At 36.5% G+C, this 24931-nt stretch overlaps 1 protein-coding gene across 1 annotated transcript; it reads right to left on the bottom strand.

Moving 5' to 3' along the window:
• Positions 1–18556: 18556 nt before the first annotated feature.
• LOC145596785 (uncharacterized) lies at positions 18557–23848 on the bottom strand. The gene is made up of 4 exons (XM_081652984.1): positions 22801–23848; positions 21399–22650; positions 19077–21281; positions 18557–18959 (listed from the first exon to the last, which is right to left on the bottom strand). The coding sequence occupies exons 1-4, from the start codon at positions 23846–23848 to the stop codon at positions 18557–18559; spliced, it is 4908 nt and encodes a 1635-aa protein (XP_081509110.1).
• Between the last annotated feature and the right edge of the window lie 1083 nt (positions 23849–24931).

Below are 24931 nucleotides of genomic sequence, written 5' to 3'. Positions count from 1 at the left end.
TAGAGATGAGCAATCGTGGATTCATATAAAAAGACAGACATACTCATTCTCAAATAATGGTTAGATCCGTATTAATAGGCAAGCACATTTTCCCATTTAACCTTATTCTAAAAGGTTGGCAATTTCCAAAATTTTATATCAATTTATCATTTAGGATTATCAGAAAACAGACAACAGTCCTTTTGGGAGTTGACTTCACAGCTTGGATGATGGGATTGTTGTGAATCTTCTCTGCCAAAATACTATTTTTAATTAAACTCGAAACTTTTTATTTCCACTAATTAAATCATAAATTATTTGTATATATAGGAGATTAGGGGGAATTGAATAGTTTAGTGTATCAAGGAGAAACAAGGTTTTATTTAATTACTTATTAGCTTTGTCTTGTGTCTTCTATATGTGTGATGGGCTACCCTTAGCCTTTTAAAATTCTATCGTAATTATTGATCTATTTTATGGCTTGCGATATACTAAGAGGAATGGTGTATCCCTTAAAGCTGCATATATATACTGTAAGAAGCGAAAGATTAAGAATCATTAAAAACATTAATTACGTGTGATTTTATATCATAATGCTCTAACTTATATATACGAGTATCTTTAAAGGAATTGTTAAATGCTTATACACAATTTTAAAGACTGTATATGCAATAAACTTTAATGTTATATCCCGCTTTGTACTACTAGAAATGATATATCTAACTATATATATTGAGCAATTTACCGATTAAGATATATTCACCTAATGTTATATCTTGAATAAGAATTTTAGATACTTAGGTAAATTATATTATACACATGTATGCATACAAGCTAATGTCTATCTCTTGATGTAGCTAGATACGTTTATTCCTTTTTAATTGGTTTTTTGTTATCAAATCAAAGTAAACTTGTGAACTTGGCAAATCAATAGAGAATAATATAATAAAATGAATTGCATGTAATGCACAACATTTTGGGGTTTCACAATTGTATGTCGTGAATTTCGTGCATAAAGACAAAATAATGAAAGAAAATTTACAAATGAATAATATAATTAATAAGGCTACGTTAACGTTATCTTCATGAAGGCTCTTTATCAAGTGTATAAGAATGAGCTAAGATTGGAAACTTAGTGATCTTCTGTTTAGCTGTTGGCCCAAAAAAAAAAAAAAAAAAAAAATCATCGATCTTACAGTGATTTTGCATCGGCTGTTTTAACGGACAAATGATCCTCTTAATTCTTTTACTATGCCATTTTTCTTCGATTAGAATGATATTTTATTATGCATTTACGTTATTATTCTAAAGCTATGTGTATAGATTTATACAAAATGATCATATATTTGGATGGTACAACTGAATTTTTTATTTAAAGTACGTTGAAAATTAGACAAATACATACTTCCTCCGTTCTTTTTTACTTGACCCGCTTTGATTTTTACACTATTCACCACCCCTCCTTTGACCGTCTTTTGTAAATAGTATGTAAGGAAAAACATATTCATGTGAGGTCTTTTTGAATTCGTTTCAATAACTACTATCATTATATATAACTTTTGTAATTTTTACTTATGGAGAATTAAAGTTATTGATCGTTAAAGTTTTTCATTGGCAAACGTGATAAAAGAAACATGTCAAGTAAAAAAGAACAGAGGAAGTATATGTTACTACAGCTAGATAAATTTTTCAAAAGAGGATGCCCCAATTTCTCATAGTGAGAAACAAAATTATGCCATTTTTGTAAATAAACAACTTTATTCAATTATTATGGAGCCCATAATAATAAAAAAATTGTTGATTTATTTACGAAAATGCTCTCATGAGAAACAAATTTCGTTTCTCAATATGAGAAATAGGGAATTTCCCTTTTCAAAATGGTTGGCTATAATCTTCAATATTGGGTTAATTAGAATAATAAATGTTTTATATCAAAATACATTTGGGTAATATTTTGTTTAACTTACATACTGTAATACATATTTTAAATTTGCTTATTCAAAAAATGATTTGATCAAATTAAACATTTGAGTTTGTTTATCATTTAGTATCTCTAACTTAGAATTATTTTAGTATTTGAAAAGTACAAAATTAACAATTGAGGGTATCTTACTTGATAATTTTTTCTTTAAAAATATTAGTGTACCAAAAAAAAAAAAAAAAAAGAAATTTCAAATTATAGTCTTAGAAAATCAAACAAGCTAGACCAAAATAATTTAAACTAAATCAGATCGAATCAAATACGGGTGAACATAGCCTTAGATTGACATGAAAGTTTTAGTATACTTTAGTTGATTTCATAAATATATACAATTGCCAAGTTTTTACACTTTCTTTGAGTGCACATGCAAAACTCTCAACTCCACACTCCTCTAATAAGCTAGTAAGACATTACATGCCACTTAATTAATTGTGTGAACTAGTGTCACTTAATTAATTAAGTGTTTGTGTGAACTAAGCCCTTGATTACTCTAAAATTTCCAACATTTCTCTCATTTAGTTCTACTCACCATCAATTGATTTATTATTTTTGGTTGTTACTATGGAGTATATTATAATTAGTTGGTTTGAAATAAAACATATATTGACAACCAACCTTCTCCAAAATTCTCTTGTTCAGACTTTATCTGAAATCAAATTCATGCAGAATGTCTTTAGGTGCATGGGACCATGGATTCACCAAGATTATTCAACGGGTGGGGACACTAATTATTTAAAAAACTTTGGGTTAACAACCAAGTTTTATACATACGTATACAAAGATGTGACAGTATATTTTAGTCTTTAGGGATAAATTTTTTTAAAACTTTAAATTAAACATAGTAATAATTACTATCTACAATCTACCCACTTATCCCTCATCCCTTGAAATATTATCCTATTAGATTTGGGCACGCAGAGCTTAATAGGGCCGTAAAAATAAGCGAAATAAAAAATAAATTTTTGATAGTAATAACAAGAAAAAGATACAAAATCTTTTGTGTCTCCAATAGTGTACAATAATTTTATTACATATTGCCCTATATTATTGGAGTATATTTTATTAGCCCTAAATGATTTTAACTTGATTTGATTATGTTTGTCATTAAGAAGTGATAAATCCTAAGTTTATGAGGCTACTTCTTTTGCAAACATATGGTTTGAGATGAATCTCGATTACAATTATAAAGTGAATTCTCTTTATCTTGATAACGAGTGCGGTGTTTAATTATGCTATATCAAAGTAAATAAAACCTCAATCATTTCTAGCCTTTTAAAACAACTTGACACTTGCTTTATTAATATATGAAGAGTTTACACATTTTATTTACTTCATTAATCGGTAGTTACCTATCATGTAAATTATATATTAGGCTTATGCTTAAATCTATACTTGTATAATTCTTGATTGGGGAGTCTACTAGTTGTTGTTTACGGGAAGCTAAATGCTTTGCTGTGGAAATTGGACCATACAAAATTTGGACATATGCCGTATATTTTATAAACCAAACTTCTTCCGAAGAAAATTATATAAATTTTTATGTTGAATATGTCAAAAGGAGATTCCCTTTTTGATGGCTTAATATTCCGTCACGAGTATTGTTGGACTCAAGAAAATTATTATGTGTTCGATATTTTTACTGCCAACTTACTCTAATAATTTAAGGATTAAGACTACTAACATAGAAAATGTTTGGTACAATTGATTTTCAATAGGCTTTAGATGTAAGAGCTTAATTTATTTTAAATGAAGTGATAAGACATCATAATTAACTTAATCTAGAGGGCATAGGCTTATTGGATTAAGATTGGATTGTACAGAGTTTAAACAAACTAATAAGTTCATATAAGTCGAGCAGAAGTTGGTCACACTTTAGCTTGTTCGTTCACGAGTAAACATATGATGAGCATGAATAAATTGGTTTATTTATTTGTGAAAGATATAGCTTCTTAAACTATATAATAGTTCAAAAATCACGACATATGGTATATAAAAAGTGCTATTGATGATGAAAAAGCAATCTCATTGAGAAAAATTTCAAGTGTGGTTTCATCCACGAACAGGTTGGAAAAAAAAAAAAGATCAATTGAAAACAAGTTTATAACAAGGCTTCCTTTTTTCTTTTATTTTTTTGTTTTGCTTGAGAGGGGAGGGGGGAGGCATTCACAAGAGGCCTACACATGTTGGATTTCCAATAATACATGGCAAAAACTGTTTAAAATCAAGTGGCTAGGGAAAAATCAAAATAATTTGTGGGTGAAATGGTGTTCAAGTCAAAGCAATAAAAAGGTTGGCCTAACTAAGCTATATTAGACTAAAAAAAAAAAAAGCTTCGTTAGGTTTTTGTTTTAAGGTTAATAGAGTAAAATAGATTTCCCTAAAAAGAAAAAAAAAAGGTACCATAGATTAAGCAGCAAAAAGTTTCAATTTAATACTCGTATGAATTAAGGCTCTCGTCTTGTACTCATGGACACTCTTTGCCTATTTAATTAATATGAGCTAGCTTGGTTTCACATAAAAAAATGAAAAAAAAAAAAAAATCCACTAAGACCCTATTCACTCCACCTTATTTTTGTTGAACAGTAATTATTTTTACTGAATTGAAATTATTTTTGCTGAGCTTAAACTATTTTACTGAATTGAAATTATTTTTGCTGAACTAAAATTATTTTTACTGATTCTATGTTACATTTCTTTTTCAAAGTTACTAATTTTTAACTGAATTGAACATATTTTTTACTAAACTGACATTATTTTTGTTGAACTGAATATATTTTTACTAAACTAAATTATTTACTGATGAGTATTATTTTCTTAAGGTGAAGTGAACAGGGCCTAACAATTTAGGGCCTGTTCTAATATGTTTATTTTCAGTTCAGTTCAGCTCTAATCAGTTCAGTTCAGCTCTAATAAGTTCAGTTCAGTTCAGTTCAGCTCCTAATTTCCTTCTCTTATAAAATATTCATTTCAGTTCAGCTCTAATAAGTTCAGTTCAGTTCAGTTCAGCTTATAAGTTCAGTTCAGTTTAGTTGAGCTCAGTCAATGAGAACATGCCCTTACTGTATATAAAATAAATAACTAATTTATTACTCGATATCTACTAAGCAACTACGTACTTTATATCTTATTCAAAAAAAAAATAAAAATAAAAAAAATACATACTTTATATAGGATCACTCACACTTTATCCGAGATTAATCAACCCCCCACCCCGCCCAAAAAAAAAAAGGATCAATCACACTTTATCCGAGATAAAACAACTCTAGCTAATAAATAAATCACAATATTAATATAATGTATTCCTAATAATGAAGTGAAATTAGTGAAAGTAACACAAAAATGCTTACGACTAGTAAAAATTTAACAGCTCAATGATAGGAGAAACAAAGCACGAGAAGAATAAAGTTTTAGATATTATATTTTTGTAAACATTCAAATTAAATCATTCTCAAAATATGTATACTCCCTCTATTTTTATTTTATTTGACCTATTTGCTTAGAGGTATCTTGTACTGATCCGATTTTAAGCAACTCGATGTAACCCAAAGTAATTCGATATATAATTGGTTTCATGAAAATAATACCTTAACATGACTTAAACTCAAAATTATGTGATCCGAACCTAACCGGCGACTCTAATTGACATCTATACAAGACATGAATGGACCAAGGCACAATATTTTTTTTGGGATTCCCTACGTACACACGCAAGTAAAAAAAAATCCAAGGAAAGAACATTGGTCCATTTAACCCCTCTAGTCATCCTATGCATGATTTCAAATATGTATATGTCACATATAATTCTCTACATTCATCATACGTAACCCCATATTTAAGTACAGCACACATTAATTATTCCATGGAATATATGCCTTTCATTATCAACTTTTTATATTTTATTTAAATATTATTTTACTCCCATGTAAGGCCTAGGGTTCCAGTTGCCATTTTGTTTTGTACATAACAAACAGTTAAAACTTAAAATTCCATTTATATTATCTCTTGCCAAGTTGGGGCCATAGAATTTTCTGTGAATTCTTATATTATATGATCAACAAACATTTTTGTCTCCTAAATTAATATTTTTCTAAATAATTTTATTGTCTTGGAGTTGATAAATTAAAAAAAAAATAATAATAATAATGGGGAAAGAACTGATCAAAGAGGTCGTCTCTTAGCTACTAGTCATCAATCACCCTTTCTTATTCCTATTATTCTTTTCTCTACTAATTAATATAAGTTCATCCTTACATATATTTTCTTTTTAGTCCAACAAAAATAATGTACTCATTCACCTAACTTATTAGAATTTTAGTCTTGGAAGCAAAAAACTAGGAGATCAAGAAAATTAATAATAATGAAAGAAAGGAATGATGATCAAAGCGAGTGCTCGAAAACGAATCGTTGTGATCAAGAGGGTGAAGAGGATCAAGATGATGAAGAAGAGAGCGACGAAAATGATGATGAAGGAACATTTATAATTAACAATAGCAAAAATAATGGAGGGTGTTCAAGTAATAGCACAGTTGAAGAAACAAGTGATGAGTTGAAGAAATCGAGTTCATCTACCGTTAGGCCTTATGTTCGATCTAAAACGCCTAGGCTTCGATGGACACCCGATCTCCACCTTCGATTCATCCATGCCGTTGAAAGGCTTGGTGGACAAGATAGTGAGTTGTTCATTTGCAAAATGATATTTAGTTCATAGGGTTTTATTTTTTACTTGATTCACTAGTAAAAGTTTTGTAATTTTATATTCGATTTTTTTTTTCGAGTGCAGAAGCAACACCTAAGTTAGTCCTTCAACTTATGAACATCAAAGGACTAAGTATAGCTCATGTCAAGAGTCATCTACAGGTAATTAATATAATGATACCATTTGTGTTAATCTAATATGTGCATATTGAATAGTGATAATATATGATTAGTAATAGTATTATTGCTTTAATCCAACCATTTTAATTTGCTTATTTTTGTGATCTGATATGAAATGTTAATTTTGTTTTTGACTTGTGGATATTTTGTATGATTAGATGTATAGGAGCAAAAAGGTTGAGGATGAAAGTCAAGGTATATACAGTTTACCTTACAGTCCCCCCCCCCCCCCCCCTTTTTTTTTTTTTTTTTTTATTAAACTAATTTTATTCACTTACATATATATATTTCTAATTAATTCATGTGATTTAGGGTTTTGTGGGTGATTAAACTAAAGTATGGTTTTATGCAGCAGGATCATGTGACCAAAGACATGATATTGATGTTGGTGATTGCAACATCTTCAACCTTAGCCAGATTCCTTTGCTACAAGGCTATTGCCAAGCTTCAAGTTCCAGTTTCAGGTAAAAATACGAGTAATCAAAAGTTTGAATCGAGTATTGTATATTGAATTACTTTTGAATCTCGTAAGAGATACAAAGAAACTACATACATCTAAAATGTTATGGGCCGGGTTTGTTTCATTTTGCTAGTCTATCAAGACGAGTGAATGATTTTTCCAAGGCATTATTCAGTGCTGCCAAGGCAGGTTGACATCACGATTTTAGTTGAGACAATATTTTCCAATCAACGAATTTTGTCTTAGTGGCGGTGACTAGAAATGCCTTGGAAAAATCATTGCCCTATACATATTCAGTGTATTCTATCCCATCTAACATGTATAATCTATCAATTTTGAAGAAACGTAGACCCTACAAAGACTACACATCAAAATTGGATGCATGATTTGTACACAATAGACATGGACTCAAGGGTGATGAATAACAATGTACGGGCAAGATTTGGAAATGAGCTATATCCTCGGCAAATCATTGAGCAAGCTCATCAAGAGCCAAGACCAATCCATTACCGCGATCAAACAAGGCAAAACCCGAGCACACGGCCGATAACAAGAGCGGATATATGTCCAAGGATGCTACACCCTCTACACCAAGAGATACTAGAGCAGGAAAAGTTCATTATTAGTAATAGTAAAGATAGTCTTCAAAATCGAATGGCGCTTAAGAGGAAGAGAGTAGATTGGGATGGTAATATTGACTTGGATTTGTCACTGAAACCACCAAGAAGAGAAAGTGAAGCAATTATTCTTGATGATGAGGAAGTTGATAAAAGTATTAGCTTATCTTTGTTGCTCCATCACACGTCTTCATCGTCCTCATCGAAGCTCGATAACAAGGTTAGGGAAGGAGGTGATAGTAATAATAAGGAGGAATGTTGTGCAAGAGGGACAAGTACCCTAGATCTGACTTTGTGAATGAGACATTTTTATTCTAAGTGAGATCTTGATAAGGTACTTGTTCTAGAGTTATGCATCAATTTTCCTTCATTCAAATGTCATTGTTCGTTAGTAGTAACTATCTTCAAAAAGGTAATAACGACTTATCACTTTTTGGGTTTATGTTACTTCGTCAATCCTATCGATTTGCTCCATTTTTCTTCTTAATTCGAGAATTTTTGACTTTTAATTTAATTTGTATAAAGTCTCTAAAAGATATTAGCTCTAATTATGTGTGAATTAACGTGTATTTAATGTCTCAAATATTGCAAAAACATTTGCTAATTATACAAAATTATTATTTGCTTCATGATTAAGCTATATTCGTACATCATATTCAATTCGATACCTAAGCTTAATGTAATGCAAGTGGATTATGAGATAAAACATCACTTAATCGTGATTAGTTTCATTTGTTTATCCCTAAACTAGGGGTCTATACTAACAATGAAATGTCTTAGAATTTACAAGTATGCCTTTTATTTAATGTTTAGATTAAAATTTGTCTTACGTTGTTATTACTTTTAGTATGAAGTAATCATTTTTTTTATTAATATTTTATTTTTCACAATAATAAATCAAATTACGCTTTTCTCTACCTTGATAGTTAGACATTTGGCAATGTAAGTTGGTATGTATAGTATGATTTCATAGTGTTGGCGATGTGTATATCGGTTCTAATATTGTCACGCCCGTATCTGGGGCAGGGCAACCGGGGCGGTCGCCCAGGGCCCCAAATCAAAAGCCCATTTTTCCGTTAACCTGTTAAAAGACTACGTATAAAAATTAATTCCAACATGTAATGATCGAAAGGACAAAGTGGCTCATTGGTAAGATTTGTTTTGTACTTCCTCACATTGTCTCAGGTTCGAAACCCATTAGCTATTAATTTTCTTTCATTTTTTTCTCCTTAGTTACTACTCCAAAGAACAATCTGTTACACTTATTTTACCCGTTTTTTAAGTACTATATTTTTCTCTTACTCTTTTTTTCTTTCCTAATTCATAATTTTTTATATTGCATCTAATTTTCTTATTATTCAATATGACAACATGTAATTATTCTTATACAAAATTTCTTACACTATTTTTTTTTTTTGAGCATTTATATGAGATACTTTTGTAATTTCATATGACTTTATTTTTGTAATAAAGTTATGATTTATACTTTGTTCTTTTTTAATCACACATGCAACGTTGGAGGTTTCACATTTGCTAATGCTAATGCACATTTTATAACTTAAACATCTTAAGTTGTACATCGTATATACTTAATAAAAGTATATTTCAAGAAAAATCTAACAAGATGTTATATATTTTTTCCAACATATAAATCACAAGAAATGATCAAAGGAGTGTATATATATGGGATTTTTCCAACATGTAATTCGAAGCGTTAGAATTATAATAAATTTCGAAGGAAATATAAGATAAAAAGCCTCATAAAAAGTACTTTCACTTTCAATAAATATTTAGTGTATATCGCATGTATGATTAAATTTATAGGGCCCCTAAATGGTAGTTTGCCCATAGGCCTCACAAAAGTCAGAAACGGCCCTGAATATTGTTGACATACTATTATGTTGTATGGAATGATGGAAATTAATGACCATAGATGTGGTTATAACTTATGCTACTATTGTATTTAAAAGGTTTTTTTTTGTAAAAAACTACCTTTTATAAACCATTTTTTGCGAGAAACTACCACGAAAACGAAATGTTGTAATTAACTACCTTATAAAACCTAAAATGTTGTAATTGACTACCACCCATCGGAAAGTCAGGTTTGACTTTATTTTTCCGGCGTTGACTTAGTCACGTGAGGGTCACGTGACCCTTAATGACATGATTTTTCCACTTTTTTCCCCAAATTCTCAAAATGGGAAACGGGAAAATTATGTCATTAAGGGTCACGTGACCCTCACGTGACCAAGTCGACGCCGGAAAAATAAAGTCAAACTTGACTTTCCGGTGGGAGGTAGTCAATTACAACATTTTATGTTTTATAAGGTAGTTAATTACAACATTTCGTTTTTAGGGTAGTTTCTCGCAAAAAATGGATTATAAAAGGTAGTTTTTTTACAAAAAAATCCTATTTAAAAAATAAAACTATGTACAGTGTTCAAAATTATACTCCCTACTTTGTATTGGATGTATATTGGATATCATTTTAATTAACTTGTCAAACATATAAGTTAGCTAACCAAAGTGTTTATAGTATGACACTATTAATGACCTACCAATTGAGTTTTTAATTATTAGCTTACTTGAACTTATGTCTAAAGATATATAGTGTTGCGGTTTGTATTTAATTTGATGAATTTTTTATTATAAATAAAAGTGTGGTTGCTTATAGTTATTATATTGGCTGTAAATTATAATCGTAAATAATTATTTGTGTATGATACTACACACTAATTCACTATATAGATTCATTTGTTAGCCTTTTATTGCAGCACGATACTATTGAATGTGCATCGGTTGCTTGCACCATTCCAATAGGTTGGTGTGACTAATTAATTTATTAATTAGGTAATCATATGATATAGACTATTAGTTTGTAATTCATCATATTTTTGTTCAAATGGAAGGTTCTGGGTTCAAATCTAGACAAGCACCTTGTATACTTCTTACACAATATAATGTATAGTAGAGATTATTGAATATTTGAATGATGTTACATGTCAAGGATTTGGTGCTATATATTTGAAGAGGTCAGGGGGTGACATACACCGTGATAACATGTATCATTTGGATTTTGGGAATAATATGACGGATTTTAGGAGTACGTACCTTTTAAAGGTAATTATTAATACTAATATCTCGCGATAATTATTGCGTGACATGATTTATCAAAGATGTACTTTCTATAGTTTTCAAATAGGGAGATAAGTGTATGAGAAAGATAACAAGAGAAGTGTATAGGCTTATTGGTAAAGTGGACCTCTCACTAGAAAGAGAGTGTATGTTAGACTGTTTAAGAAATGAAGAGAAGAAAAATTCTTTTGATGTTCTTCAATTCACAAATTAATATTGGAAGATGCAATATGAACAAAATAAGAAGGAGATCGGACAAATTATGTCAATCCAAAAGAGTTGAGCCCCGCTAAATAACATGGAAGACTTTTACCATGGAAAATTTTGCTAAAAAATAAAAAAGCCTTCCTTTGTTTTCTTGCATTTGTCAGTTTATTTTTATGATACTTAATTCATTAGTTAGTGTAGTCTTTATATTTTTATTTACTCCCTTAGAAAACAACAAAAGTACATAAAATGTGGGGTTATATGGATATATCATATATGTATGAATTTGGAGCCACTTTGTTGTCTTTTCCTCTATCCATTTAATCCCACTATACTATATAATAAGTTGTTTCTCATATATTTTGTATTAAAAGTATTTCTCTTTAGTAAACTAATTAATTCAATAATATTTTGGAAGCTTCATATTATTAATTTTATTTATTCCTTTTGGTATAATCTACAAATTATAATACTTGTAAGTATAGAAACGAATGCTAATTCAATGATTGATAATAAATTCTATTGATATATAGTTTATATAACTTAATTCAAATTATAAATATTCAAGCAAAATAAAAAAAAAATAAGGGTTTTTCTACATGGTACCCTTGAGTTTTTGAGTTTTCTACCTTGTACCCTTCTAATTCAAATTTCTACAAGGTGACCTTGAGTTATTAGTTTATTTTACATTATACCCTTGAGTTTTTGGATTTTTCTATATGGTACCCTTGAGTAGTAAAATAAATGGCTCTAAATTAATTTGACTCAAACCCCACACCACCTAAACGACTTATTTAGCACCATCAAAGACACAACTAACATGTTTATTGCAAAAAAAAGGACTAACAATTTGAGTCCCTCTAAAACAAGCTCTTTTAGTTAAAGTAGGAGCAAAAAAAAAGTTCTTATCTTCCATCTCAAATGATCATACAAAAGTTCCACTAAATAGCGAATAATGAAGATTGGTGATTCCTCCATCTAATATAAATATAGAAGTGGTAAATAGATCATTTAGATGGTGTCGGTTTGAGTCAAATTAAGTTAGAGTCATTTAATTTACAACTTAAGGGTACCATGTAGAAAAACCCAAAAACTCAGGGGCACCTTGTAGAACTTAGGATTTAGAAGGGTACAATGTAGAAAACCCAATAACTCAGGGGTACCATGTAGAAAAACCCAAAAAATAATCTTAATATACTATATTTTTCCTTTACAAAAAAAATCAAAATATATGTACTTATTAACAACGTTCGCCGTTGTGAATGATTTACATAATATCTAAAGATAGGCATATACTAAGTGAAGATATTTACATAATATACATTAATTCCTTTTAGGTAAGGAGTTTCATATAGTCTCCAAGTTCCAAATAAGTCAGTAACTCTGATTCCAGTGACTGTCTGGAGTTCAAACTTGGTTTCATAGACATTGTCGTCCAATCATACTTTCAAACAATATAGTACGTACATGAATCCTAGAGAAATATACTTCTACTTTTCCATGTTCATGCATGCTGCTTCAATTCGATCTCTAATTGTTTCTGTCTGGATCTGATCTCCCAAGAACTCGGACTCGAGATCCTGATACTCCTATCGGCAAGCTGAGAACCTACACAAGGAGAAGAAGTTAGCTAACCCCGGGGTGATCCGGGGATAACCACTCCGATGATAAAGTCAGAAAGTGTTTAAGAAAGGAAGATAAGTATGAGAGAGAAAGTAGAGAGAGAGAGAGTCATTAATATCTTCATTAATGAGGTCTTACCTACTATTTATAATGGTTCAACTTGACAGGTGGCTCTCATCCATGCAAAACTTCTTGAGCCAAGTGTCAAGCTTCTGTTGCCACGTGCCGAATTCCGACAAGCCGATATGTCTACTTTCTGGTACATATCAGCGCCTTTTCGCAATTACTCATGGTTTGATCACGCGTTTTTTCAAGATATCGGTCTTGCCTACATATCATCCCATACAATTAGCCCCCCAAGTGAGGACGCATGATCACATACATATCATCGTTCTCAGTTAATCTAGCTGAACAAACTTTGGGTTCCACTTCTCATTCTGCAAACTTCACCTCATTTTGGAATTTTCATATAGTACATCGTTTCTTGCACTCTGTCAAGCATTGTGTACCAATGAAGCATTACTACTATTCCTGTTGTTGCTCCAGTTCGTTATACCCATTTTGGTTTACACTCAGATACAGCAGTGGATGAAGTTTAAGGACACCTCAGAAATTTTACTCTAACCCGACGGTGTGACTACAACTGGATTTATTCTTGTCCTTTAGGCTCTATATTCTTTTGCTGAGAAGATTTTAATACACAGGTTTCTTATTTTTGTAACATTCAGGATGACTTCCTGTATAATGTTATAATTCCTTGGTATATTCATTTGCATTATCTCAGATTTTATCTCTCAATTTTACACTCCGTTATACTCTATCAACACATTACTATTATTCATTAACTCCGTTTTCCCCCCCAAGTGACCTTGTATACCGATAGCAGACAAGGTCCACTTGTTGCAATTTCTGGGAGCGAAAAACTCCGTTTCCCCCCCCCCCCCAAGTGACCTTGTATGCCGATAGCAGACAAGGTCCACTTGTTGCAATTTCTGGGAGCGAAAAACTCCGTTTTCCCCCCAAGTGACCTTGTATGCCGATAGCAGACAAGGTCTACTTGTTACAATTTCTGGGAGCAAAAAACTCCGTTCCCCCCCCCCCCCCAAGTGACCTTGTATGCCGATAGCAGACAAGGTCCACTTGTTGCAATTTCTGGGAGCGAAAAACTCCGTTTCCCCCCCCCCCCCCAAGTGACCTTGTGTGCCGATAGCAGACAAGGTCTACTTGTTACAAATTATAAAATGGAAGTGTAACCGTTTTTTTTTTTGAGCGGGAAACTTGATAAAATTAAGTACACGTGTCGCGCTGCTTTTTGAAAACGATTGCCGATTCAGGACCGTTGGATTTCTGAACCGCCTTTCACCTCAACTGACTTTTCAGTTTGCTCCTTTTAGATCAAAATTTCGCCATTTTCTTTTTACTTTTCATTTCTTCTAAGTTTTCTCTCAGAACCAACTATACTTCGATCAGAGATTTTACTTTTTCTTCCTAAAATCAACTTGCGCATTTCAGCACTTCTCAGTACGCTTTACTTCTGTGTCATTTGCTTGCGAAAAAAGACATCAAACCAGTAGTTTTTGGTGAAGGTACTGTCGAACCCTAATTTCTAATTTTGCATGCTGGTTTTTATTTCCTGTTTTTTTTTTAAAATTAAATGTCTGAAAATAGCGTCGAAGAAAACTTCCCTAACCTAAGCACTGCTAGGCGTCGTTTAATTAGGCAATCTTTAGGTAAAGAAACCGGTAGTAATCAGGGTAATTCTTCTTCCCTTTCCGATAACATAGATTACCCCTTTGAGGCGCTATCCTTAGAAGAAGAAAAACGTGCTTTTATGCTACATAGAACTATTGCTCACCGTGAACAAGCTTACCATCCTACTAACCCTGATATCCCTGCCGATACTGAAATTCTTGACGTTGAACCTGTTAGCGTCCGTTATCATTTACGCAGCTTTGCTGGGAAACGGTATTTTAATCAATACGGCACTAACGTTGGCAATATAGGTATAAACACTATGCCAAGGGTAAAGAGTACCAGTTATCAGCCTCGAGCTGCTGCCCGTGAGGCTGCTGAGGCCGCCAAGGCATCTCAGGCAGCCGAAGCCGCTAAGGCAGCTGAATCCAGCAAAAGACCTGGGCAAGGTCAAGTCGTGAGTTCTTCTGAAGAAGAACAAAAAGCTGATATCCCTGTAAACCCCCAGGAAGGTCCGTCATCTCCCGTTCATGATTCAGCCGTTAACTCGGTTTTAGGAGATGACGAAACTCAAGAAGGTAGTATCAACAATGAGAGCAGGGAAGATATTGTTGATATGACGACAGAGGTTATCCAGGAAGAGAATCTGGATGAGGGCTACAACTCTGAAACAGACGGGGCTGAATTCCGACAGCCTATTATTCTCCCTAGGGATGGGAAAGTGGCTAAGGCAAAAATAAATGATGATTTTAGGAAAACGACAATCGAAAAAGATTACTGCCGCCGTGCTAAGAAGTTTTTCAACTTACCTGACGGGTATGAGCTGTCAATTCCCCCTTCTGGAGCTTCAGTACTAGATTGCCCGGCAGGTTCTGTGGCCGTTTACATGAAGCATTTTGACTTTGGCCTCCGTTTTCCTTTACACCCTTTTGTTGCAAAAATTTTGAAGGCCTTGAATGTCTGTTTAGTTCAGGTGACCCCTCCCACCATTCGGGCTGTTATTGCCACCATTTGGGTTACGCTGTATCGGAACTATCCCCTAACCCTTAATGTTTTTAGACGACTGATTACCCTGAAGAGAGATGGTCAGTCAGATGGGTGGTGGTCTTTATATACCCAACCCCACAAATATACCGTCCACCCTAAGCTATCAAGCTGCAAGGGTTGGCAAGTCAGGTTCTTCCTCATGTCGGTTCCAGAGGACTTTCCTTTGAGAAGAACCTTCTTCAGGCCTCACCCTCGTTTTGACTCAATTCCGAGAGAGATCTCGGTAAACACGAAGAGAGAGCTGTCAATCATTTTGACATCTCAGAATTTGACGAAGGTGACGGCAAGGTCCGTTTAGTTCCTAAGGTGTGGGTGCCGAATGTGAGTTACATTCTAGGCAACGCGCCGTTATCTCGTGTCGGTCTCTGTTGGACTGACCATTATGGTACTGTTCATTTTATCAACCTCTTACTTTTGTTTCTTTTGTAGCATTATTTGCCCTTGACTGATTGAATTTCTTATTCTTTGCTCTCAGGTATAGATAAGTTAGACAACAGGCAACTTGGCCTATCAGCTGACGGGAAAAGAGTTATTAGGCGCTGTCCTAAGGCTTTAAGCCCTTACGATACCCTTGCTACCGTTTGTGGCCGCGCTCCTGCTATCAGCGTCAAAAGAAGAGCTGAAATCATGGCTGATGATAACGCCAAGAAGAGAAAGACGACATCACTTGCCAATCGGCGAGGTGGGGGTGTTGTGATTTCTAGCCCCAGACAGCTTGAAGGTCGTGGTGAGAAGAAGAGAGACAAACCAGAAGACGAGAAGGCTCCTTCCACCACAAAGAGTAAGAGCCCTGATGTCATCATTAAAAAGGTGATTCAAGGGATTGAGATCGAGGACCTCACTGTTGCCGAGTCTCCTCGTCAACTTCAGCCAACCACCACCGTTGCTCCTACTACGGTTGGCTCAGATTCAAGCATTCCGGCTCTGACTTACCGGTCCAATCAATGGATTGAACGAGTCTCTGGAAGATTTCCAGACGAAGTTTTGAAAGGCTTCGCTGTCCCTGCTGGTCATTCCGGAGACCGTTGGCAACCTAACATGGATGTCGGTTGGAATGAATCTATGATCACCGATGACCCAATGCAAGGTGGGAATCTCGGTTATCGGCTTTTGAGCAATCTTACTCTACCGATGGACAGACCTGCTGGTCCAATCGGCCCCCTTGCTGCTGCTCATATGCACAACATGATGAAGGTACCTTTACTTTTGTTATTGGCCCTGTCTATCCCACTCTTCTTTTTTTTTTTTATATATATATTCTTATGCTTTATGCGCAACTTTACTATGTGCTTCTCACTCTCTTTGTGTATTCTTAACTTTAAACATTTCTTTATGTTCAGGCCGTCATGTCTTGTACGGAGCTTGTTGAGATGTACCGTTATTACCAAGAAAAGCATCATCAAGCCTCCTCCAGCCAAAGTGCTATGCAGGAAATCATCGACAATGCTGAGAGGGCCTTAGATGATTTAAAGAAAATAAAAGAAAGAGACGACAAGGAGATGTCGGAGTTGAAGATTAAGGCCGAGAAGGTCGCTGGTCTGGAACTGGAAGTGCAGAGTCTGAAGACTCAAATTACTGAAAAGGATAAGGCCATTGAGCGCCTTCCTTCAGTTGAAAAAGATCTCAGCGACGCCAGAGCCAAAATTAAAAGCCTTGAAGAGAAGGTTCAACAGATGGAAGCTGATAAGCCTGGTATTCGCTAAAGAGCAGTTGGCCGTTATCTAGCTTCTGCTGAGTTCTGCTCCAAGCTCCAAGATCGTTTCGACGGAGGTTGGACTGCTGCCCAGAGATGTATTGCTCACGCTGCTGGTTGGAAAAAAGAGGATTAGGCTAAAGTGGAGAAAGCTTTCAACGAGGAAGCCTACAAGATCCCTTCCGGCTTTGAAGCGCAGCAATTCTCTGAGGAGGACTTGTACAACTTGGTACCAAGTGCTGATGACGGCCCCAAAGATCCCAGCATTTTGAACTCCCCAGTGCATGAGAATGAACAAGCTTGAAGGGGCGGGCAGTCATCACCGACATCTTCTTGTGGGTCTTCTATTATTGGGCCTTATCAGTTGTAATTCTCTTTTCATTGCCTTTTGTCTGTCTTAACATTTATTTTGACAATGCTGTTTTATCAGCATATACCCCTTTTTTGTGGTGATGCCTGTCGATTGTCAACTTTATTGTTGTGTAAACTTCTCAACTAACTTTATTGTTGTGTAAACTTCTTAACTCATTTTCATTATGCTTTGTTGCTTATCAATTGCTTATAAATTCAGACATCTCTTATCATATTAATTAGGGATAAGATATTTTATGTTGCAAAATTTGCCTATTTAAACAATGTTATCGTAACTACATTGTTTGCAAAAAACAGTTTGCAAAAAACAAAGATATCTGATATCTGACAACTCTCAACAATTATCAAACCATAACAATACCCAATCATAACAGCCTTAACAACCTGTCACTTAAAGATTATCAATATACGATATCTATCTCACTCTTTACTCCCCCTAGTATACATAGTTCATATTGGAATTATGTACACTAGGCAGTAATTTGTGTTGCTGGTCCAGATTATAACGTTGGTCACCTACTGCTTTGCTGTTTCAGCCAGATAGGTACCCTCTCGGCGATCACTTTCTGAGCTACGCCTCATATCGGCGTATACTCGAATTGATTTGGCCGGTATTATATTTTGAACCAGCAACCTCGCGAGTTAATGTATACAACTGATCAGGTTGTATACTCATTAACTTCACGGAAGCGGTTTTAAGCTGTCCGTCCCATTTAACGATGTTCAGTTAAATGGAGGATGCCTATTTTCAACACACGTTGTCTGAATACCTCTTCATTCATCACTGATATCCTTTGTTGATATCAGCTTCACGTCAAAATTTCATATATTTTATACATAGTACTTTTTCAGCACAGCCGAGTTCCATACATTCTTTAGTGGTGCCCCATCCAAAGTCTCCAGATAAAACGATCCCTGGACGACGACATCTCTAATCCGATAAGGTCCTTCCCAACTTGCTGCAGCTTTCCATCCTCATTTCCCTTACCCGTCGCTGCTGTTCTTCGCAGTACCAGATCCCCTACACTTAACGGCCGATGAGATACCCTTCTGTTGTAAGCCCTTGACATTCTTTCTTTATATGCAGCTGATTTAACTGCTGCTTTTTCTCTGAGCTCTGGCAGAAAGTCTAACTGCTGTCGTAAGAGCAAATCATTTTGATCTTCACAGTAATGCTGAACTCTAAATGTCGGCAACCCAACCTCTGCCGGTATAACTGCTTCTGTACCAAATACTAAAGTGTAAGGTGACTCGCCCGTAGCTTCTCTGATTGTAATCCTGTTTGCCCACAATATCTCTGGTATCAAGTCTGCCCACAAACCCTTTGCATCTTCAATTTTTTTTTTTATTGCTGTTATAATTTGCTTATTTGCTGCCTCTGCCTGGCCGTTAGACTGTGGATGGCATACCGCCGCATAAGCAAATTTCACTTTGTACATCATTAAGAGATCTTTGACTGGCTTACAATCAAACTGGGTTCCATGATCAAAAACCATTGCCATCGGCAACCCAAATCTTGTGAAAATACTCTTCCATATAAACTTCTTCACTTCTGATGCCGTTATCTTTGCTACTGGTTCTGCCTCAATCCACTTCGTGAAGTAATCTATACCCACTATCAAAAATTTCCTTCCACCTGTAGCCGATGGGAATGGGCCAACTATATCCATCCCCCATTGTGCGAAAGGGATCGGATTTAATATCGGTGTCAGATCATTTGGAGGCAAGTTAATAACTGGGGCAAATTTTTGATATTTCTCACATCTTTTAACATAGGCCACTGCATCTGCATTCATTGTCGGCCAGTAATACCCCCTTCTCATTGCTTCTCTGGATAAGGCTCTTGCTCCGAGATGATTGCCACAGCTACCCTCATGTAACTCTTCCATCAACCTTGGTGACTCAAAGTCCGTTATACACCTCTGCAATGGCAGTGAAAACCCCCTTTTGTATAACTGACCTTGGTGCATGACAAACCATACACTGTCTTTTCTTAAATTTTTCGACTCCCCCTTATCCGTCGGCACTGCCCCATGAAGGAGGTATGCCAATATCTTATCATACCACTGGACTCCGATGTCTACACATAGCACCTCCGCTGACGCCTCATCTATGCTTCTCTGCTTTAAAACCTCCACCATGATTGTCCTTTCCAAGTCATTAAAACTCGAACTTTTCAACCTTGCCAACGCATCTGCCTGAGCATTTTTCAATCTCGGAACCAATTTTATCTCAAAATACTGTAACTGCGCTGCTAACTGTTTCATCTTTTCCAAGTATTTCACCATAGCTGGTTCTCGAGTTTCATACTCCCCACTATACTGACTTGATACCAACTGGGAATCAGTTGTTAAAATCAATCGTTTTGCTTCTAATGCTATCGACAGCTGAATTCCAGCTATTGCAGCTTCGTACTCGGCTTTATTATTCGTGGCCCTAAATTTAAACTTCATGGCATATTCAAATACTTTCCCATCTGGCGCCGTTATTACAATTCCGGCCCCTACCTCTGTCGCTGTAGCTGAACCATCAACTGATACCTGCCATGTTCCCAACTCCTCCTCTTCATCTGTATATGTTGTCTCAACAATAAAATCTGACAGTGCTTGGGCCTTGATTGATGTTCTTGGCTTATAGCTTATTTCATACTCCGATAATTCCACTGCCCATGTCAGTAATCTGCCAGATGTATCCATTTTATGCAATGACTTCTCCAAAGGATGATTTGTTAATACATCTATTGGATGTGCATCAAAATAAGGCCTTAACCTCCTAGCTGCCATTACTACTGCTAGCGCCATCTTCTCTATCACTGGATATCTGCGCTCAGCCGCATTCAGTACATGACTAACAAAATATATCGACTTCTGCTGCTTCTTCCTTTCCACCAACAAAACAGCTGCTACCGTTTTTGGTGATGCCGAAATGTATAACTGCAACAACTCTCCCTTCTCGGGCCTGACAACTGTGGGAAGAGATCTGAGATGATTCCTTACTACTTCCAGAGCATCACTCTGTTCCTTTCCCCATTCAAATGCCTTGTTCTTTCTCAACACCATGAAAAACGGAAGTGCCTTGCCAGCTGACTTGCTGATAAATCTGGTTAATCCTGCCATCCTACCAGTCAATCTCTGTATATCACGAATGGTTTTTGGTTGTTTCATTTGGAGCACTACATTCACCTTATCTGGATTTGCATCTATTCCCCGTTCACTTACCATAAAGCCCAAAAACTTTCCTGATTTAACTCCAAACACACACTTCTCTGAATTCAACTTCATCTGATATCTTCTCAACGTCTCGAATGTTTCCTTCAGATCTGCTATATGGTCTTCTTTCTCCTTACTTTTCACTATTGTATCATCCACATACACCTCAACATTCCGGCCCTTCTGCTTCTCAAATATCTTATCCACCAATTTCTGGTATGTCGCTCCTGCATTTTTCAACCCAAACGACATTGCCTTGTAACAGTACACACCAGCATCTGTTATAAAAGCTGTTTTGTTCCTATCGGCCTTATGCAAGCTGAACTGGTGATAACCCGAAAACGCATCCAAGAAACTAAGCAAAGCATGACCAGAGGTTGAGTCTACTAGCCTATCTATTCGGGGTAATGGGTAGCAATCCTTAGGGCAAGCCTTATTCAAATCTGTAAAATCCACACACATTCGCCACTTCCCTGTCGGCTTTCTCACCATTACTACATTTGCCAACCATTCCGGATACGTGCAAGGCTCAATGAACCCTGCCGCTAAGAGTTTATTCACCTCAGCCTGAATTGCTTCTATCTTTTCAGTTGAGAAATTGCGCTTCTTTTTCCTTATCGGTCTGAACTTTCTATCCACGTTCAACTTATGCTCCATCACCTCTGGATGTATCCCCGGCATCTCACTCGCTGAAAACGCAAAGACATCTGCATTCTCACGCAGCAGGCTTATCAGATGGCACCTTGTATCTACATCCATATCAGCTCCAACCTTCACTGTTCTACTCGGATCACCTGGTTGCAACTCAACCTGAACAGTTTCTCCCCCTGGTAACGGCCTTGGAGTTTCCTCTGGCCTCGTGTCAAAGTTCTTCATGGTTAAGTCTTGGACTGTTGGCTCACCCTCTCTTATCGGATTGCATGGTACTGGAGCACTGCCAACTGGATTCTTTAAAGCAGTCACATAACAAGCTTTTGACATTACTTGACCTCCATACACCTTTTCTACAGCCCCCAAATTTGACACATAGGCTATTGCCAAATGGTAAGTCGACACAACGGCCTGCATATCATGTATTATCGGTCTGCCGATAATTGCATTGTAGGCTGTCTTAACAGCCACCACCAAAAACTCTGCCATCACATCCCTTGCTTGTGGCCCATCTCCCAGCCTAACTGGCAACACTACACTTCCTTCTGGCCTTACTGTGGATCCATTGAACCCAATGACAGGATACGATACCGGCTTCAGATACTGCCTCCCTATATTCATTTCATTAAAAGCTTGTACAAACAGCACATTTGCCGAACTACCCCCATCAACCAGCACTCTTTTGATGTCAGCTCCATTTATTTTAGTTATTAAGACTAACGGATCATCATGTGGGAACACTACACCCCTTGTATCTTCTTCTGTGAACACTACCTCAAGTATTGCAGCTGGCCGAGGACGATTGTCCACATCCAGGGCACAAACTAGATGACGGTGTTCAGCTAAATGCTTCTTCGCTCCACTAATCGTTCCTCCATGCACTGGTCCCCCTGTTATCACATCTACCCCTCTTCCAGTGGATAACGGCGGCACTCCTACATCTCCTTGTCGGACCACTCCTCCTTGCACCCTTTCTGGTCTTGCTTCTATCTGCTGCCTCTCAATTGGCTGTGCCGGTTGTTGATTCCTGCCTGTGTTCAACCGGTATTGCATCAAATGCCCTTTCCTAATCAATTCCTTAATGTTATCCTTCAGCTGCGTACATTCCTCTGTGTAATGCCCCACATCCCTATAAAACATGCAATACTTCTTCACATCCCTTGGCCTTGCCTTCATGGGAATCGGCCTTGACCAATCTTCTCTATTCTGATTTACTGAATAGATTGCTTCCCTTGGTGTATTCAAGGGAGTGTAAGTACTGTATCTCATTGGCGGCCTTGACGCCCTTGGATCTTGCCGGCTTCCCTCTCCCCTTCCTGGGGCAGAGGCTCTCGGCCTACTACTTCCGGACGATGTCCCTTCATGCTGATTTTGCCCTCTTCCGGCAATAACATGTCTACTACTTGTCTTCATCAATTCTTCACTCTTAATGTAATCATGGGCTTTGCTAAACGCTGCTGCTAATGTCGGCAGATTTTTCCTTGTAAGATAACGCTTGAAATCAGAATCAACCAAGCCATTCATCAAAGCCATCACAGCTATTTCTTGTTGCAGTTTTGGGATTGTGTTTGCCTCATTGTTAAATCGCCTAATGTAATCGCTCAGGGATTCATCTGGCCTCTGCTTTACGGCCATCAGCTCTCCAGAGGTTCTCTGCCGCACACTATTACTGACATATTGACCCACAAACATTTCGGTCAATCTTTCAAAACTATCTACCGATCCAACTTCAAGGTTGTTAAACCAATCGGCCGCAGCCCCAATCAAAGTAGTCGGAAAGACCTTACACCAAACTGCATCTAAATTGGTATACAACATCATGTGTCCCTCATAGGACGTTATAAACCTCGCTGGGTCCCCTCTTCCATCATATCTACAAGTCGGCATTTTCACCTTTTCCATCGGCTGGTCCAAGATATGCTGCGCAAACGGAGATGCCCTTAACTGTACCACAGTTCGCACTGCCTGCCCATCTACCTGCGAACTTCTCTGCCGCTGGGTTCTCGTACTTACGGTATGACTTGAGGATTGCTCAACCCACCGTGACATAGTATGCGTTCTTACCGGCGACTCATGTCGGGGTCTCCTGGGCGAGTTTATCAACTGATTATGTTGCTCTTCCTGATTACGGTGCGGTGTTCCCCTATCGGCCTGAGCGGCCCCCCTTTCAGCCTGTGCCATCTCAACCTCCTTTCTCTTCTTACTCATTGCACTCATCACCCTTGCTGCTGTCTCCAATTCATCTGGTGTGAATGCTGCCATAGGATCCTCTGCCTCCCCTCCACCTGTAGGGGAAGTTAACGGCATATGAAACTGGTATCCTCCAAGGTATGAGTTTCATCCACTACCTCTACCTGAGGTTGCTCTACTGACTGGTTTACTGTTTTTCTTGTCACTGGTGTCTCATTATTTCCGGCCATGATTGTTGTTGTTATATATATGTATATTATTTTTTTTTGTGCGAGGTTCTTAGGCGATAGAAGTGATCAATGTCCCCTCCTTCTAGCGCCAAATTGTTTCTGTCTGGATCTGATCTCCCAAGAACTCGGACTCGAGATCCTGATACTCCTATCGGCAAGTTGAGAACCTACACAATGAGAAGAAGTTAGCTAACCCCGGGGTGATCCGGGGATAACTACTCCGATGATAAAGTCAGAAAGTGTTTAAGAAAGGAAGATAAGTATGAGAGAGAAAGTAGAGAGAGAGAGAGAGAGAGAGAGAGAGAGAGAGAGAGTCATTAATATCTTCATTAATGAGGTCTTACCTACTATTTATAATGGTTCAACTTGACAGGTGGCTCTCATCCATGCAAAACTTCTTGAGCCAAGTGTCAAGCTTCTGTTGCCACGTGCCGAATTCCGACAAGCCGATTTGTCTAGTTTCTGGTACATATCAGCGCCTTTTCGCAATTACTCATGGTTTGATCACGCGTTTCTTCAAGATATCGGTCTTGCCTACATATCATCCCATACACTAAGGATCTTGTTCTGGAATCTTATAGTACAATTTAGACGTATTTAAGAACTAAAGGCTATGTTCCACACTTCCACTCCTAGAACCATATGTCAAAAGTTCCTAACTACTAAAACTTGCTGTCACTCTTATTCGTTTCTTGCTAGAACTTGCATATCAAGTTCTTCTAAGAACATGTTGTCACTAACTTGTCAACTATCCACCAACTTTATTCCTCTCTGGAACTCGCAAACCAGTTCCTTTATGGAACTTACTGTCACCTGCATCAAGGATCAGTATGTGTTCCTGTTAGGGAACACTTCATGAACCTGTTAGGGACCATGCTCCGACTCTTGTAGGAAAATCAACCGAAAGTTCCTTCTAGCACTTCAAGAAATTTGATTTTTAGTAACAAGTTTTCCAACAGCACATTTACTT

Source organism: Chenopodium album, chromosome 20 (assembly GCF_948465745.1).
Source record: "Chenopodium album chromosome 20, dcCheAlbu1.1, whole genome shotgun sequence".
Classification (NCBI taxonomy): Eukaryota; Viridiplantae; Streptophyta; class Magnoliopsida; order Caryophyllales; family Amaranthaceae; genus Chenopodium; species Chenopodium album.
This window is presented reverse-complemented; position numbering and strand designations above follow the sequence as displayed.

Excerpts from the sequence above, each read along its gene's own strand:
- LOC145596785 (XM_081652984.1), bottom strand. The coding sequence starts at position 23,848 with ATGCCGTTAACTTCCCCTACAGGTGGAGGGGAGGCAGAGGATCCTATG. Across the intron at positions 22,651-22,800 it reads AAGGCCGCCAATGAGATACA|AGGAATGTACGCAGCTGAAG; the intron begins GTACTTACACTC and ends GGCATTACACAG. Across the intron at positions 18,960-19,076 it reads GCGGCGGTATGCCATCCACA|GATTACAATCAGAGAAGCTA; the intron begins GTCTAACGGCCA and ends GTGGGCAAACAG.